The 14,900-nt window shown below is 35.6% G+C and overlaps 3 protein-coding genes and 1 pseudogene across 3 annotated transcripts; 2 read left to right on the top strand and 2 right to left on the bottom strand.

Annotated features, from left to right (window-relative positions):
* Window positions 1-303: 303 nt before the first annotated feature.
* LOC111309822 (dirigent protein 9 pseudogene) lies at window positions 304-2,165 on the top strand (annotated as a pseudogene).
* Window positions 2,166-3,198: 1,033 nt separating this feature from the next.
* Window positions 3,199-4,325, bottom strand: LOC111309821 (dirigent protein 25-like). Its single transcript, XM_022908823.2, has one exon. The coding sequence runs from the start codon at window positions 3,634-3,636 to the stop codon at window positions 3,283-3,285; it is 354 nt and encodes a 117-aa protein (XP_022764558.2). The 5' UTR covers window positions 3,637-4,325; the 3' UTR covers window positions 3,199-3,282.
* Window positions 4,326-4,815: 490 nt separating this feature from the next.
* LOC111310244 (uncharacterized) lies at window positions 4,816-9,703 on the bottom strand. The gene is made up of 5 exons (XM_022909503.2): window positions 9,578-9,703; window positions 8,710-8,789; window positions 6,869-8,585; window positions 6,001-6,169; window positions 4,816-5,913 (listed from the first exon to the last, which is right to left on the bottom strand). Exons 3-5 carry the CDS (start codon window positions 8,510-8,512, stop codon window positions 5,264-5,266), a joined length of 2,463 nt encoding a protein of 820 aa, XP_022765238.2. The 5' UTR covers window positions 8,513-8,585; window positions 8,710-8,789; window positions 9,578-9,703; the 3' UTR covers window positions 4,816-5,263.
* A 1,645-nt stretch (window positions 9,704-11,348) lies between these two features.
* On the top strand, window positions 11,349-14,654 carry LOC111310245 (glutathione S-transferase DHAR2-like). Its single transcript, XM_022909506.2, has 6 exons — window positions 11,349-11,540; window positions 11,678-11,768; window positions 11,976-12,119; window positions 12,636-12,753; window positions 12,856-12,996; window positions 14,395-14,654. The coding sequence occupies exons 1-6, from the start codon at window positions 11,483-11,485 to the stop codon at window positions 14,479-14,481; spliced, it is 639 nt and encodes a 212-aa protein (XP_022765241.2). The 5' UTR covers window positions 11,349-11,482; the 3' UTR covers window positions 14,482-14,654.
* Window positions 14,655-14,900: the final 246 nt, after the last annotated feature.

Genomic DNA, 14,900 nt, shown 5'->3' with positions numbered 1-14,900 from the left:
TTTTAATCATGAACAAAAGGATTCTGGAATTTTGATAGGCAATTTTGGCCCTATTTCTCCACCTTATTAGGCACTAAATAACCTGGAAATTTGCATTAATTCCTTAAAGTCTTTCATTTCATAGATCCTACAAAAATATGTAGAAAAGAGCTCATCATTCATTACTTCAACTATATGAAAAACAAATGAATAAGGGAATTTAAAGGGGAAAAAACCAAGGTCTGATAATTTGAGACTTGGAATTCATTGAAAAGCAGAACAACATAATTCAGGTGTTACTGTGACAAGTCCTGCTTGTTTTGTTTTAACTTAGACAGTGACTTCACTTTATGTGGCTCCTTGAGACTTCAATTGAGGCTAAACATTTATCAATGAGATTAAAGGCTATTCTTTTAACCATAAGTTTCCCAAGAATCTCAGGTCCAATTTCAACAACCTGAAAGAGAGAATTCAATGTCTGGGGGAGGCATGCTTGTTCCCTTCACCAATAACTTCTCTCAAAAAAATAATATAATCTTCAACTGCTTAACCCTCATCTGCAATGCTCAAAATATTGAAAATTGAAAATAGTTCAACCATCTTATGACAATATTTGTTCTTTTGTAGTCAAACAGCTATTCTATCATCATGTGAATTAGGTTTTTTTCAACCAAAGCACATCCCACAAAATAAAAAAATAAAAAAAAAGGCTTGGAACTGCTCCATATCATCAAATCCACTTTCTCATCAGACTCCTTAAAGCATATATGACCCTGGAGGCCTCTCACTTCTCCATCAAGTCATATACTGGAAACAGAAAAGAAAAATCATTCAATCCACCTTGTTCTTTGTCTTCGCTAAAGCAATCTTAACTTCTTGAGAAACCCAAATGGCTGAAACTCCTATGCTTACAAGCAAAACATTCAAGGCCACCATCTACCTCTTATTCTTGTCCATCATCTTCACTTGTGCCAATTCAGCAAGAGTCCTTGATGAGGTGGAAGCACAACCTCAAGTTGTTGGTAACATACCTCAGCCATTGAACCCCACAGCTACAATTGTCCCTCCTAACACTTTGCCAAGTGGCCAAGTCCCTGCTGTCACCCCAAGTGGCCCGGACGATGATAATGCTGATCCACCACTCCCTGAAGCTCCAGCCACCGTGGCACCTCCTGCTGCTGATGAGGAACCACTAGCTACTCCTGCAGCACCTATTGTTGGTGTGGCACCAATAGCTAGTAGCACTGCCACATCAGTGACAACTGGGTCAGGAGCGGCAGTGGCCACAAGTGCCACAGCGGCAAAACCTGGTCTAAATGATCCTGTATTGTCCTTTTTTATGCATGACATCTTAGGTGGATCCCACCCATCAGCCAGGGTGGTAACTGGTATCATTGCCAACTCAGAAATCAGTGGCATCCCTTTCTCCAAGACCAACAATGATCTTTTCCCAATCCAAGGAGCAGCCCCACTCCTAAATGGTAACAACATAAACAATCTCAAAAACATTAACAACCTCATTAACTCGAACAACGTCCCTTTCCTAACAGGCCTAACTGGTGCCCAAACTAATGCTATTCTACAAAACACTGGTGACAACAACAATGTTCTCAATGGCAACAACCAACCTTTTGTCACAGCTGGACAGCTCCCACCTGGCTCTCTTCAAAGACTCATGTTTGGCTCCATAACTGTCATAGACGATGAATTAACTGAAGCCCATGAGTTGGGGTCAGCTGTACTAGGCAAAGCGCAAGGGTTTTACTTGGCTAGCTCTTTGGATGGTACTAGCCAAACCATTGCTTTGACTGTTCTATTGCATGGCAGTGAACATGGTCATGAACTTGAGGATACCATTAGTTTCTTTGGTGTTCATAGGACCGTGTCGCTGGAGTCACAGATTGCAGTGGTTGGTGGAACTGGGAAGTATGAGAATGCTAGAGGGTATGCCACGGTTGAGACTCTTCACCAGGAGGATCAGCACATAACAGATGGTGTGGATACAATCCTACATTTCAATGTTTACCTCACTGACTGATCATCTTGTGGCTAGCTGGTGTTTCATGGTTTCAACATGGTTTACCAATTTGATTACAGTGTGATGCAACAATTTTAAGTGTGGATTTTCATGTGTCTTTGAAGCATTTCTGTTTCTGTATATTAGTTTATTTTGTGAACTTGTGATAATTCAATCCAATCTCTGGCTTTCTTTAATTTCTTTGGGTTGCAATGGATATAGTGATTGATTATAAATTTTTATATTTGAACTGAAATCAATGTTTGAACCAAGAGTATAATTTTTGTTCTGTTTTCGAATTTTCCTTGAAAAATTAATCATGATAACTTATTTTCTTACTTTATTAAAACTGATTTTCTTTCCTAATAAATTGTGCAAAGAATTTGAATTCTTGACTATTGCATTTTCAATTTAGAGTTGATTATGTACAGGAAGATTACAAGTTACAAGAAACCAATTAACTAGCGGGGGTCATTTTTTTTTATACTTTGACTATTCGGTAGAGACTAACAGATCAATAATTTATTCATCAGTTTATTAAAGTTATTTGTTTTGAATTCGAAACTTAATTCAATTAATTTATACACATGCAGTCACCCTCAAAAGATAGAATCCAATATATCTAAGATTTGAGCTTCAATACTCACAATCCCTTTTCTTATTTTCGGACTGAAACCTACTTTATACCAAAAAAAAGTTGTTTTCCCTTTTTCATATTAAAGCTTGGAATGAATCAGATGAATCTGTTTCAATGCCCCAACTTCAATCATCATCCCTTTGTTCTTCTTTATACTTGATTAAAATTTTTCAGTAGCTTCATTTGCAGCCGTCCCTAACATCATTATTATTTTAAAAGTAAACCTCTTTGAAAGGGGCATTCCTAGAATTGAACTCGGGACCTGTACCTGCTGTTGAACAAACTGAAGTTTATTATTTTAAATGTAAACCTCTTTGAAAGGGGCATTCCGAGAATTGAACTCGGGACCTCTCGCACCCTAAGCGAGAATCATACCACAAGAAATTTGACAGTAACTGAAGAGATCTTACAAACTTTGTAAGTATGACAAGTTATATGTAAATATGACAAGTTATAGCTGCTCAAGGATAGCATTGAAGAAATGAGTTCGTTTTTTAAAGTTTAGACAAGATTAGCCAAACAAGTTGTAGATTTTTCTTTCTTTTTCAGATTCATAGCAATAAAACATTCCAAATAAATTACATCAAATTTCACTTCTTTTCTAGGCAGTACCTTAAAAATCCACGTATTTTCAATTCTCAGGTCATATCTAATAGGTAACATAAACAGTGAACTCTAGGACCGTCTCTAAGCCATCAGTCTCCTGCTGTTGATTAGTCGCTGGTATAGTCTTAACAATGGCAAAACCTTTTGCATTGACATATTTTCCAGTACCACCCATGATAGCCAAATGAGACTCCGATACACCGGTACGATGAACCCCAAAGAAGCTAAGGGTGTCAGCATAGTGGCTACTCTCGAACATGGCTGTAAATGCCATTGTTTGACTGGTTCCATCAATTGAGCTAGCCACATAGAACCCTTGTGCCTTGCCAAGGAAGCCAGAACCTAGCTCATGTCCTACTGTCAGTTCATCATCAATGACAGTCATTGTTCCAAACATGAGTTTTTGGAGAGTAGACCCAGAAGGAAGTTGGCCTCCAGCTGTGATTGGGAAGTTTAATGCCCCATTGATCAAGTTGTTGTTGCCATTGTTCTGCAACACAGCTTGAGTGTTGCCAGAAAGGCCAGTGAGAAATGGAATGTTGTTGTTGTTTATAAGACCTGTATTACCACTATTTTGGTTTATTCCATTGCTACCGGGAGGTTTGCACCATTTGGTTTGGCAAATGGAAGTTGACCGTTGATTGCGGGGTTGCTAACAACACCAGTCACCGCTAGAGCAGTTGGGTTTGAACCTCCTAGAATGTCATGCATGTAGAAGGTTAGGGTGTGGTCAGGGTCAGGGTTGGCAACATTCACACCAGTGGCTGCAGCCACACTAGGACTAGGTTGTGTGCCTAATGGGGTGGGCAATTGTGGTACATTAGTGACAGGTGTCACAACTGCATTTGACGGGTTTGAGGGTTGCTCATCAAGCATTCTTGCTGAAGTGGAGAATGCAATTGTGAAGATTAGAAGTATAGAAATGAGTTTGTACGATTCCATCTGATGTTTCTGGCAAGGGAAAACACCTAAAAGTTCAGGAAGGTTTGCTTTAGTATTTTTCTTGATGGATTGGAGGATATGCAAGTGTATTTATATCTAAGTTGAGTTCTTGGCAGGAGCTACCTGAAGAAATGGAGTTGTTGAAGTCTTTCTATTTCTAATATTTAGTTCAGGATTGGTGTGTTTCAAGTTTTATAGAAAGTGGATGAGAAGGAATATTTGGAACAGTGGCCTATGGTTTAGCTCACCTAAGGAATCAGTTCATGGAACTTCTCCAATTGCACCAGAAAGGGTTTCAACTTCTAAAATAAGCACCCAAAAAATATTGATATATATGCCTGCAATCTGCTTCAACTTGCAGGACAGTATTCTAGATACCTTTTATGTGGTTTTCATATTCTTCAAACTGTCTTCCCATTAATACTTTCCTGAATCTTTGTAAGTTTAATCTGAAATCTATCAAAGTGCTCAGCAGAATATAATGTATTTACTATTTCCTTTAACTTCTGACACTAGTCAGAGTGATGCATAAAAATGAGTACAAATTGATGCCAAAAAGAGAAAGAAATCCTATATTTAAAGGAACTTAATCACTGGGCTGGGGACAGAAAAAGAAAAAATAGGAAAAAGAACATAGTATTAACATAAAATCTTCATTCTTCTTCATTCCTTTTTTTTTTTTTTTGGAACAAACATAATCTCCTTTCAGATACAGAGTAACAGCTATACAATAACAGGTATGGCAATGCTAATGGCATCTGCCATCATCTGCCATCACCCCAACGTATGTATCCACACATCTTGAGTTTTCACACCAATGCAAAGAATGAACCATGTAATGCATTTTTTAATTTCTATACATTAACATGACCAACCTAGTTTAAACCTCTCTATATCAATTTTTCCTATATTCATCTCTCTCTCTCTCTCTCTCTCTCTCTCTCTCTCTCTCAACGACATGCTTATGCAACGTATGAATGCCAAAATGCAAAAAGAAAAAATCTTTCTCTTGTGGTTTTGATGATGCATATAAATATCTGCCAAAACCATGAGGAAAAACAAAAAGTGGGGAAAACTATCTTTCAAAAACTCTCTAGGCTAACAATCTCTGCTGCCAGCTCATCAATCAATGAACTCTCTATTTCTCTACCAATTACCTCAATATCACATCCTAAGAACAACCACCCATCATCCTTTCCCAATACTTTCTCAGATGACTCCTTTTCTGCTTCCTTTTCCTGGCTAACCGACAACATGTATAGTTCTTCCTCAATCTCCTTCAAGTTCAGCCTGTAGCCAAGCCTTCTTGAAACAGGTTTTGCCCACATGGGTTCTCCTAAGCATGGTTGGAGAATTTCCATTAAACCTGAATTTATGCGGTCAAAAAGTAGCCTCCTTGCTGACCTCCTCCAAGATATCTGTTCACCATACTTCTTCTCCAATGTCTCAAAAACTGAAGGGCTTATTGGGATTTCAGGAGAGTGCCATCCATCAAAGCCTATATCCTGGTTTCTACTATTAAAACCTGCCTCAGTCAAGACATCAACCAAATAGGAGAAATCCCTACTCTCTTCAACTCCAAATAACCTTGTTGAATCTCCATTTGCTTCACAATCCTCTAAAGACTCTTCTCCTTTATCATCCTCATCATCACTTGACACAACCATTCCAGGTCCTTCTGAGTATCCTTCCAGTGAGTCCGATTTTAGAAATTCAAGTTGCCGCCTCACATCTGTTAGAAATCAAGAACAAAAAAATTTAAATAGATAAAAGTGAGGCAAAAAATCAGGAGGTCAAGGAATCCTTCTGTCTTACTAACCATGTAAGCTAGCAGTGACACTCTCAAAGCGTTTAGAGCTTGAAAAATTCTCCTCTTCGAATGGTGCTTCCAAAACTGAAACTGGACTGGGCTGATAAGCTGCCTCCAAGTTCACAAGAAAGTCAGGGTCTGAGCCACACTCTTCAGATATTTTCATTGATATATCTTCCTGCAAGATTACAGTGAAAAAATTGAGGGAGGAAATTCAATATTTGGAGACAAAGTGTAGCTCAAAATTGCAGCAGAAATATTAGAATAACAAGCACATCCAAAGAAAGTTATAAAATGTTTGATGTAAGATGAGACAAGCTTGTAGGAGGCCAGATTGGACTCAATGAAACTTCTGAAAAAGAATAAATAATAAACAGAAGGGTGCTTGAATGTTTGATCAATCTTGACTATTGCTGTCAGCAAGAAAGGAAACTAATATAACATTAGATTGGCACCTAATAGGAATGGATATTCTTCAAACCTGATGTCTTAAGTCCCAGGTGCCATACTGAGAATTATTTTGAGTATCCATCATTTTTGTTTTGGACTTATCAGACCATGTCCTGCAACCTAAAACTATTTTAATGCGTTCAAGGTAACAGAAAACTGTTTCTGGACATAAATCAAACCTCTCCTGCCCCTCTTTTTTCTCTCCACAAGGTTTCTCAACAATTTAAGGAGGGATTCATTATAAATTTTAAATTAGTTCTTATCAAGGACAAAACATAGTATGCATGTAACATACACATTGACTGGAAGACACATCTACCCTTTTACTTAAAATACAATCAGGCTGTTAAGTTTTTGAGTAACACATAATACAAGTATTAATTCTATCAAACTAATCGGACACTTAAAAAGGAAAGGAACATCAAACCTGTTGACTCGAAGCATCAGGGATACAAAAAGAAGAATTATAATCTTTCTCAGACATAGTGCAGCTGGTTGATTCAAACTGCAGCTGGTTTTGATTTCCAGTAGACTTGCCAACACCCACAGTTTCTACAGCGACCACCATATCACAGGCAATGCTTGGAAATTCAGCAGTGCACATTGATGACTCAGGTACCACACAACCCTCTGCAGATGTATTTGTATCCTTGATGTCATTCCATTGATCAATTGGGATGATTTTATTTTCAGAATCAGACTGAATGATATCGTGCTTTAATGACTTAGAAACTATAGAAGAAGGATCCTGCTTCTCAAGGTTGTTCTTGAACATATTATGGATAACATATTTGTCGTCATGCGAGTGATTCTTTTCTGACTCTAGGTATGGACTAGATTGAGACTTCTTGCAGTTGGATCCTGAGTTTCTTTGTTTCACACCATCTTTCCCACTGGAACCCTGCTTACAGGACTTAAATTTTGACAAATCAAGAGAAAACATTGGCCTCATAGTCATATACGAATCATCATGGAAAGCTTTGTGACTGGTCCTGGTTACAGGACTTCCAACAGACGTAAAATATGTTGGAGATCTGGACTTTATTAAGTCTCCAATGCCCCCGTATTTCCTGCCATCTCTACTGCTAATGCCTAAAGGACTACGAAAGTTTGCACATTTATCATGGTCAGGCAAAGCAAGCATTTCACCAAGAGTTCTGCTTCTGCTCCTTCCCCCAATAGTGAGTCCATTCTCCCGAAACTCTTTAGTCATTCTCCATCTTTCTGAGATTTGCTTCTTTGCTTCCTGAGTCACATATGATCCATCTAGGAAGAAACATGAGGGTTTGTACCAGTTGTTCAAATCAGAGTAATTTGGGGAAGAAACAATCATCATCTCTGGCTCTTTTGCAAGACTGTGATGACCACTGAATCCTGACCTTGGTGGTTGCAAAGAAATGTGACTTATATTATGCCTTGTTTTCCTGATGATTTCCTTTTCAGTTTCAGAGGAAAGGTTTGATCTATGCCCTGTGGATTTCACACCACTGCAAATGTTCTTCCTCTCCTTAACTTGAGCATGTGAATTTCCTTTTCCGCAAGTAAGGAACCCTTTGTCCTTCCTATCGCCTGAATAAGAACCTTCACTAGAACTAGGGAAAGACAGACAGTTAGTAGCATTCTCTGCCTCTCCAGTCTTTGGTTTCAAAATAACAATTTTTCTAAAGGAAGGACATCTTTCATTGTTTGATTCCAGATGAAATCTAGGAACATATTCTGCATCGGCAAAAGTTCCACTTAAAGATGGAACTTGTTCCTGTGATGATCTTAAGGCTACTCTTCCCTTTTCCGCAAACAAATCACTACCCTTTTCTCTCTCTAATGATTCTATTTCTTCAAATGCATCCTTGAACTGTTTTTGCTCTTCAATGCTGAACCCAAATGAACGGTGTTCATCACATGACCGCTTCTCCAAAACACCTATAGAAGCAACTTTTCGTAGATAATTCTCTGAGAGCACTCTTTGCCGCTTCTGCTTCTTGACAGGTTGCTGAGATTGGAGTTCATCAAGACCCATTAGTCTCGCAATGACACTTGGTGTGGTAGGTTTGGATTCCATGTTTTTTGACATTTCTTCATCTACTTGAAGTAAATACTCCAATAATTCAATAGCATTCTACAAAATGCAAAAATGCATCTGCAGCCTGGTCCAAAGAAAAGAAAAACTGCCATTTATTTACTACTAAAACAAACTAATTAAACAACTACCAAGAATCCATAGCTCCTTAAGAAGAAGAAGAAGAAGGATATAGCTTGTGATTTACTTACCATATATTTGTTTTTACTACTGCCACAGCAACAACTAAAGTCAAGACTCCAAATACTCAATTTGAGGACTTCCCTGCTACCTGGAAATGCCATATTAATATTCAATAAACAAACTAAACAAAGAAAAAAAAGGAACTTGGATAACAGATTTCCATATATGCATCAACTAAATTGGATGTTCAGCCTAAACCAATCACAAAAAGCATGTACTAAAAAGGAAAAATTAAAAAAAAAAGTACTAGGAATTTTCTTAGGCAACTTTGAATGGTAAAAAAGAAAGGAATTGTTAAGGAGAAATAAAGCTTAAAATTTTTAAAATTTAATGGGAAAAAAAATATTAAAGCAGTAAAGAATTTCACTTAAAAGAAGTCATATGAGCATCTGATAAAGCCAAAAATATAGTGTCCAGAGACTCATACTGCAAACAAAGTAGAGCTCAGAGTAATCAACATGCAAGAAACAAAATCATTAAAAACAACTTTTTTTGGCCAAGTAATAATTAGAACACAGCGCGATACAAAGTCTAAAGTGCAATCCCATCATTAAAAAGAAAAAAAGGAAAAAAAAAAGAGAGAGAAGTTTGATACTAAATCAAATATTTAAACACCCCCTTTCCCCCAACAAAGTATCATAAAAATCAACCAATTAATACTACTATCAAATATCAAGAATCATAAACTCATTGAAACAAATAAAAAAAACAACTTTTTTGGTACATTAAAAAAGAAACAAAAGAATCCAACTTTGACAAAAGGAGAAGCAAACATCAAAAGCTTAACCAAATCATGAAAAGCCCAGAAAACAAAAACCAAGAAAGAGAAAAGAAAACCCATAAAAAGGGAAAAGAAAATGGGAAAAATGATCTGACCCTTTTTTCTAAGAGAAGTTCTATGAGGAAAATTGTTGCTGTTGACCTTGATTTTAGATGCCCAACAAAATAAAAAAATTTTTATCTAAATTACTTCATTTCATACTATTTTTAAATTAATTACATAAGGGATCAAAATTTTTTTGTCTTGCTTATAATTCAAAAAAGCAAAAGACAAGCCGACATGTTGAACAACCTGGTTGGTCAAACTTTCTTTTTTTATTAAAAAAATAAAACCACGTATTACATGAAAAAAAATTTTAAAAAGTGGTCAGTTAATGAAAAAATAAATAAAATTCTGGGAAATGGGTTTTTCGAGATGGAATCGAAAATTGAAAGAAATGATGAATTTGCAGTCTCTGATTCGGAGAAAATGATTTGATGATTGGACGAACCACGGAGAAGAAAAGTGAGAAAAAAGAGACACGTGGCTTTTAGTGGGACATAGTTTTTCGTGTTGTTTTGTCGTTTCGAAATATGAACTGTCGTTTTCTTTCGTGTTTGGCGCCAAAAAAAAAGGTTCCTTTTTTAATTTAATTTGTTTTTTGTAATGAGATGGATTTGCTATTTTCACTCTAAATTGATAGAAATTATCTTTAATAGTCAGAAAATAGTAGTAATAAAAAGAATTTCAAAAATTGTGTCATTCGAGTATCGAGTGTCGAGTGTCGAGTGTCAGAGTGTATCATGTAATTCTAATTGTGTCATTGATGCTTTTGTTTTTGACAGATCAAACGAAGTCTCCTTTCAAAACTACCTACAAACCCCATGTTAGTAACTCAAAAACACTTTGGACAAAGTTCATTTCTTGATGATGCATTCTAAGAGAGAAGATTTCATAGTAGATCTCAAACACTGCATACTTAGTTTAATGGTGATCTTTTATTCAATATGCATATGAAACATTCATTCTTGTAACTTCTTCTAACTAAAAAATTACACAGTCACTCTGCTTAAGATTGTTCCAACTCCCATGTTCTTCGTTTGCATATCCAAGAAAAGAAAAAGACTTGAAAATGCTAAGAGACAAGGAGAAGCAATCATCCAATAAAAAAAAGTTAATGGCATTTTAAAAAAAGAAAAAAAAATAGCACAATGAGATATTTTGATTCTGTTATAATGTTTTTTTTCATTTTAGAAGAAGTCATGAAATGAAAGTGAAATGAGAAAAGAACTGATTCTCCAAAGGTAAGATGACAATTAGAAAATTAGAAAACCAATGTCATTCAATGACCTTTATGTTTCCATTGAATTGTATCTTCTTTATCAACATCTTTCAACAATTAACCAAGATATTTCAGTAACTTACAAAAAATTAATTTGATTGATATTTTTATTAATTGTTTTTACACCAATTTTTTAATTTATTTTTTAATTTTGTTTTGGGATTAAAGTTAAATTTTTTAGTCTAATATATGAGGCAATGTTGAACTTTAATAATATATTTCAATTTGATTGAGTTATGCCAGTGCATTTAATTTTAATTTTTTTTATTTGTAGATATAAAATAACAAAATTAAAATTAATTTGAGTGTGAGAATTAAAAACTTGAAAATTTTGAAATTTTGATTTTTTTTCACCAAGTGTGTGATGGAATAAAGGTGGGAACTTTATGGAGGCATAAAAGCCTTTAGAAAGTTAGAATATACTATTGTTTGGTCCCAATCCAAAGGAAATGAAATGGCCTATTGATAATGACATTGTGATCATGTCCACAATGCCAAAATTTTAGAGTTAATATTGCCAATTAAAAACCAAGCGCAACTACTACTACTACCATTACAATCTTTCTCTTTATAGCTCCCCTCCCTTCCCTTCCAAAGGGAGTTCAGTAACTGCTATTATCTCTCAACTCTCAAACCAAAAAGGTTCCTTCTTTTTTGTCAAATCTTTCTCAAGAAAAAAATGGCTTTGGAGATCTGTGTCAAGGCTGCTGCTGGTGCTCTTGATGTTCTTGGAGACTGTATGTTCCCGTTCTCTTTCACATTGTCTTTGTAAAAAAATAATGTTTTTCTCTTTTTTGGGTGATTTTATTTCTGGGTTTTTAATTTGGAAAGAAGGGTTTTTTTTTTTTTTACCTCTTTTAAAAATGTTTTCCAGGTCCATTCTGCCAAAGGGTTCTTCTTACTTTGGAGGAAAAGAAGGTTACTTACAAGATGCACCTTGTCAATCTTAGTGATAGACCTCAATGGTATATATCATTTAATAAAAGATGTAAACTTTTATATAAAAATGTGAACTTTGAAGTTTTTTTTTCTGTGGTGATGGGTTGTTGAAAATTTGTGATTTTGATTGTAGAAGTGTGTGAACATTGTGGTTTTTTGTTTGTGGTAATGGGTTGTTTGGAGTTTTTAAGCAAATATTGTGAAAAATGTGTTGTTTTATTTGATTTGGATAGGTTCTTGGAGATAAGTCCAGAAGGAAAGGTACCAGTGGTGAAGTTTGATGACAAATGGGTACCTGATTCTGACGTGATTGTTGGAATTCTTGAAGAGAAGTACCCTGAGCCTTCTCTGAAAACACCACCTGAATTTGCCTCTGTGTATGCTGCCTCTCGCCTTCCCTTTGCTTTCATTTGATTTATCTCTCAGTTACTTTGTGTATTGTGTTTTCTTTAACAGTTTTATAAGCTTGGGATTTTACTGAGAGATCATATTAATACTATACTGTTTTCTTTTGATTTTATAATATTTGTTTATCACACTTCTTTCTACATTTGTTCTCTGAGTTAAGTCTGAAAACGTTTTGGTTGATTATCACCTGAGAACACTTCATTTTGGTTGTCTTCTGCCCTCTGAAATGTTGGGATTATTTTTGCCTTATGATTGATTCCATGTGAATTATCACCTTGAAAATGTAAAGATAGAGTTGATTCTCTCTGTCGTGTTTCACTTGTCTTGTATTGACCTTAGAGGAAAAGGTTTCAATCTTTGGTTTTAAAAGAAAAAAATGGAGTGGTTTTGTTGATAGGATTTATTTGTTTCTTAGAAAAGTTTACTCAGCTTTTTGTTCTTGAAATCACTTCGATTATTAATCTTTATTCACTGTGTGACTGCAGTGGATCAAAAATATTTGGAACTTTTATCACATTTTTGAAGAGCAAGGATGCAAATGATGGATCTGAGCGGGCTCTGCTTAATGAATTAAAGACATTGGATGAGCATCTTAAGGGACAGGTAAGTGATAATAAATTTGATGCGCCTTCGTGCGTAGATTCATGATTTTATTTCGTATCTTTTACCATATAAATTTATCCTAATTTATTGGAGTATCATCAGGGTCCATTCATTGCTGGGGAAAAGACCACTGCTGTTGATTTAGGTTTGGGACCAAAGCTCTACCATCTTGACGTTGCCCTTGGCCATTTTAAGAAGTGGACAGTTCCTGAAAGCTTGACTTATGTCCACAATTACATGAAGGTACTTTTTTTTTTAAAGAATTATTGATTTTAACAGTTTAATAAGAGGACCTTGTTTGTCATGTATGTTCCATCAAAGCTTTTCAAAAAACAACAAAAATTGTATGTTCCATCAAATTGGACAACCTTCTTATTAGGAAGCTTGTTATGCTGGTTGTATTGATTTTTGGTTTTCTTTTATCACATTAGTTATGATCCTATCTTAGTTATTATAGCGATACGTAGTTTTTTAGTGTTATAACATGCATAATTAGGAGTGGTGCAGTATGTTACAAGGTAGCCACACTAGAATGTGGCTGCCATGATCATACCTCAGTGACTATATACATCGCAAAAGAACATAATTCTGACTCGTATAGATTGATCTAATAGATTTTAAACTACTTTTGAATGCAAATTAGTGATTTTGAGGGTTTCCAACATCAAGCTTTTCTATCAAGAATCCACAATCCCACCTCCTTTTTAAAGGAAAAGAACTTTTGCTGTGTTCTTTCTAGAAGTAGGTATGATTTTGAGGCTCATATCATGTGAAAAGAGTAATGGAAGTTATGTTATGCTTGTAGTTATCATGATAAATCAGTGATGATAGCCAGGTGGTGTATTATATCCTTCACTATTTTCTTCAGTGGCCATCAAGAGTAGCATATTTTAGCAGGAGGTATAACCAATGAAAGCCCTTCATTTTGGCCTGTTGTCGTTTAGCCGGGTCCTTATTTAGCATCTGTCACCTTTAATGGCCTCCATAACTTTTCTTTTTTTTTAAAGAGGTGCTTGTTCTAGAAATACACTTGTCCATGACTGGCTTTCTGTCTCAGATTTTAACTTTAGTTTGGTTATCTAGATTAAATTAAATTCGATGCCCTTTTCCACTTATATGCAATCAAGAATATTTTTATGAGTTGGAAATATTTATCGTTGAATATGGCCATGTAATCATGCTGAATATATATTTCTATTTTTATTACATGTATGCAACCATTGCCAATTCTCACCTAAACAGGGCATGCAGGCATTAATTTACATTTTCATTAGCTTAAAGAATGCACCTTAGAGAATGAGAGATTGAACAAACTTCTGTTATTTTTATCGGGTTTTGACTCTCTCATCCATGTTTAAGAAACACGGTCCTCTCAAATTTTTGGCTTCACGTAATGGTTTTAATTGATGAACGCATAATGATTCGCCGTGATCTTTGTCTTCACTTTTTTCTTACATAATGAATATTTACATGTTTTCTCTGACTAAATTTCCGAACCAATCTCTCTCCTTTGTTGCTTGTTGTGTATCTTTAAATGTCTGTATGCTGGCCTGTGTTCATCTAATATTGACTCTGGATAGAAGAAAATTAAACTTTTTGTTAACTAATGGTCAAATATATTTCTTGTATCTTGCATTGCAGTCAATTTTCTCTCGCGAATCCTTTGTGAAAACGCAGGCTGCCAAGGAATACGTGATTGCTGGATGGGCACCTAAGGTCAATGCATGAATTACTTCAAAAACAATAAGGTTTTCAAACTCTAGAGTATCAACTATGAAGTGGGTGAGACTTTATGTAAAACCAGATGAACACTGATTGCCTTAGTCATCAAATAAATGTTTTAATCTATCAGTAGTACAGTATCCATGCTGCTATAAATTAGTAAATTTTGGTCTGATGTTGAATGGTGGTTACTGATGATGGGAAGAGGGGATTCGAATTCTTCGACTTTGAGCAGGGATCATGCACCAGCCAATTGAGTTAAATGCTCAAGTGTCCTCTCTTTGAGCGGCATGGGAGGGGATCATTTCACTTGTAATTCTTTTTACTGCAATTTTATGATTATCGAATCATAATAAAGAATAATGTTGGGTTGGGATTCACCGCATGTAAGTGTAGGCTTCGTATCGGATTTTACATAATTTTAA

The sequence above is a fragment of the Durio zibethinus genome, chromosome 19 (assembly GCF_047325235.1).
Source record: "Durio zibethinus cultivar Kanyao isolate XHJ-2024 chromosome 19, ASM4732523v1, whole genome shotgun sequence".
NCBI lineage: Eukaryota > Viridiplantae > Streptophyta > Magnoliopsida > Malvales > Malvaceae > Durio > Durio zibethinus.
The sequence above is the reverse complement of the archived record's forward strand: the minus strand, read 5'-3'. Positions and strand labels throughout refer to the sequence as shown.

Excerpts from the sequence above, each read along its gene's own strand:
- LOC111309821 (XM_022908823.2), bottom strand. The coding sequence starts at position 3,636 with ATGTTTGGAACAATGACTGTCATTGATGATGAACTGACAGTAGGACAT.
- LOC111310245 (XM_022909506.2), top strand. The coding sequence starts at position 11,483 with ATGGCTTTGGAGATCTGTGTCAAGGCTGCTGCTGGTGCTCTTGATGTT. Across the intron at positions 11,541-11,677 it reads TCTTGATGTTCTTGGAGACT|GTCCATTCTGCCAAAGGGTT; the intron begins GTATGTTCCCGT and ends AATGTTTTCCAG. Across the intron at positions 12,997-14,394 it reads ATGTCCACAATTACATGAAG|TCAATTTTCTCTCGCGAATC; the intron begins GTACTTTTTTTT and ends CTTGCATTGCAG.
- LOC111310244 (XM_022909503.2), bottom strand. The coding sequence starts at position 8,512 with ATGTCAAAAAACATGGAATCCAAACCTACCACACCAAGTGTCATTGCG. Across the intron at positions 6,170-6,868 it reads CTGATGCTTCGAGTCAACAG|GAAGATATATCAATGAAAAT; the intron begins GTTTGATGTTCC and ends GTAATCTTGCAG. Across the intron at positions 5,914-6,000 it reads TGTCACTGCTAGCTTACATG|ATGTGAGGCGGCAACTTGAA; the intron begins GTTAGTAAGACA and ends GATTTCTAACAG.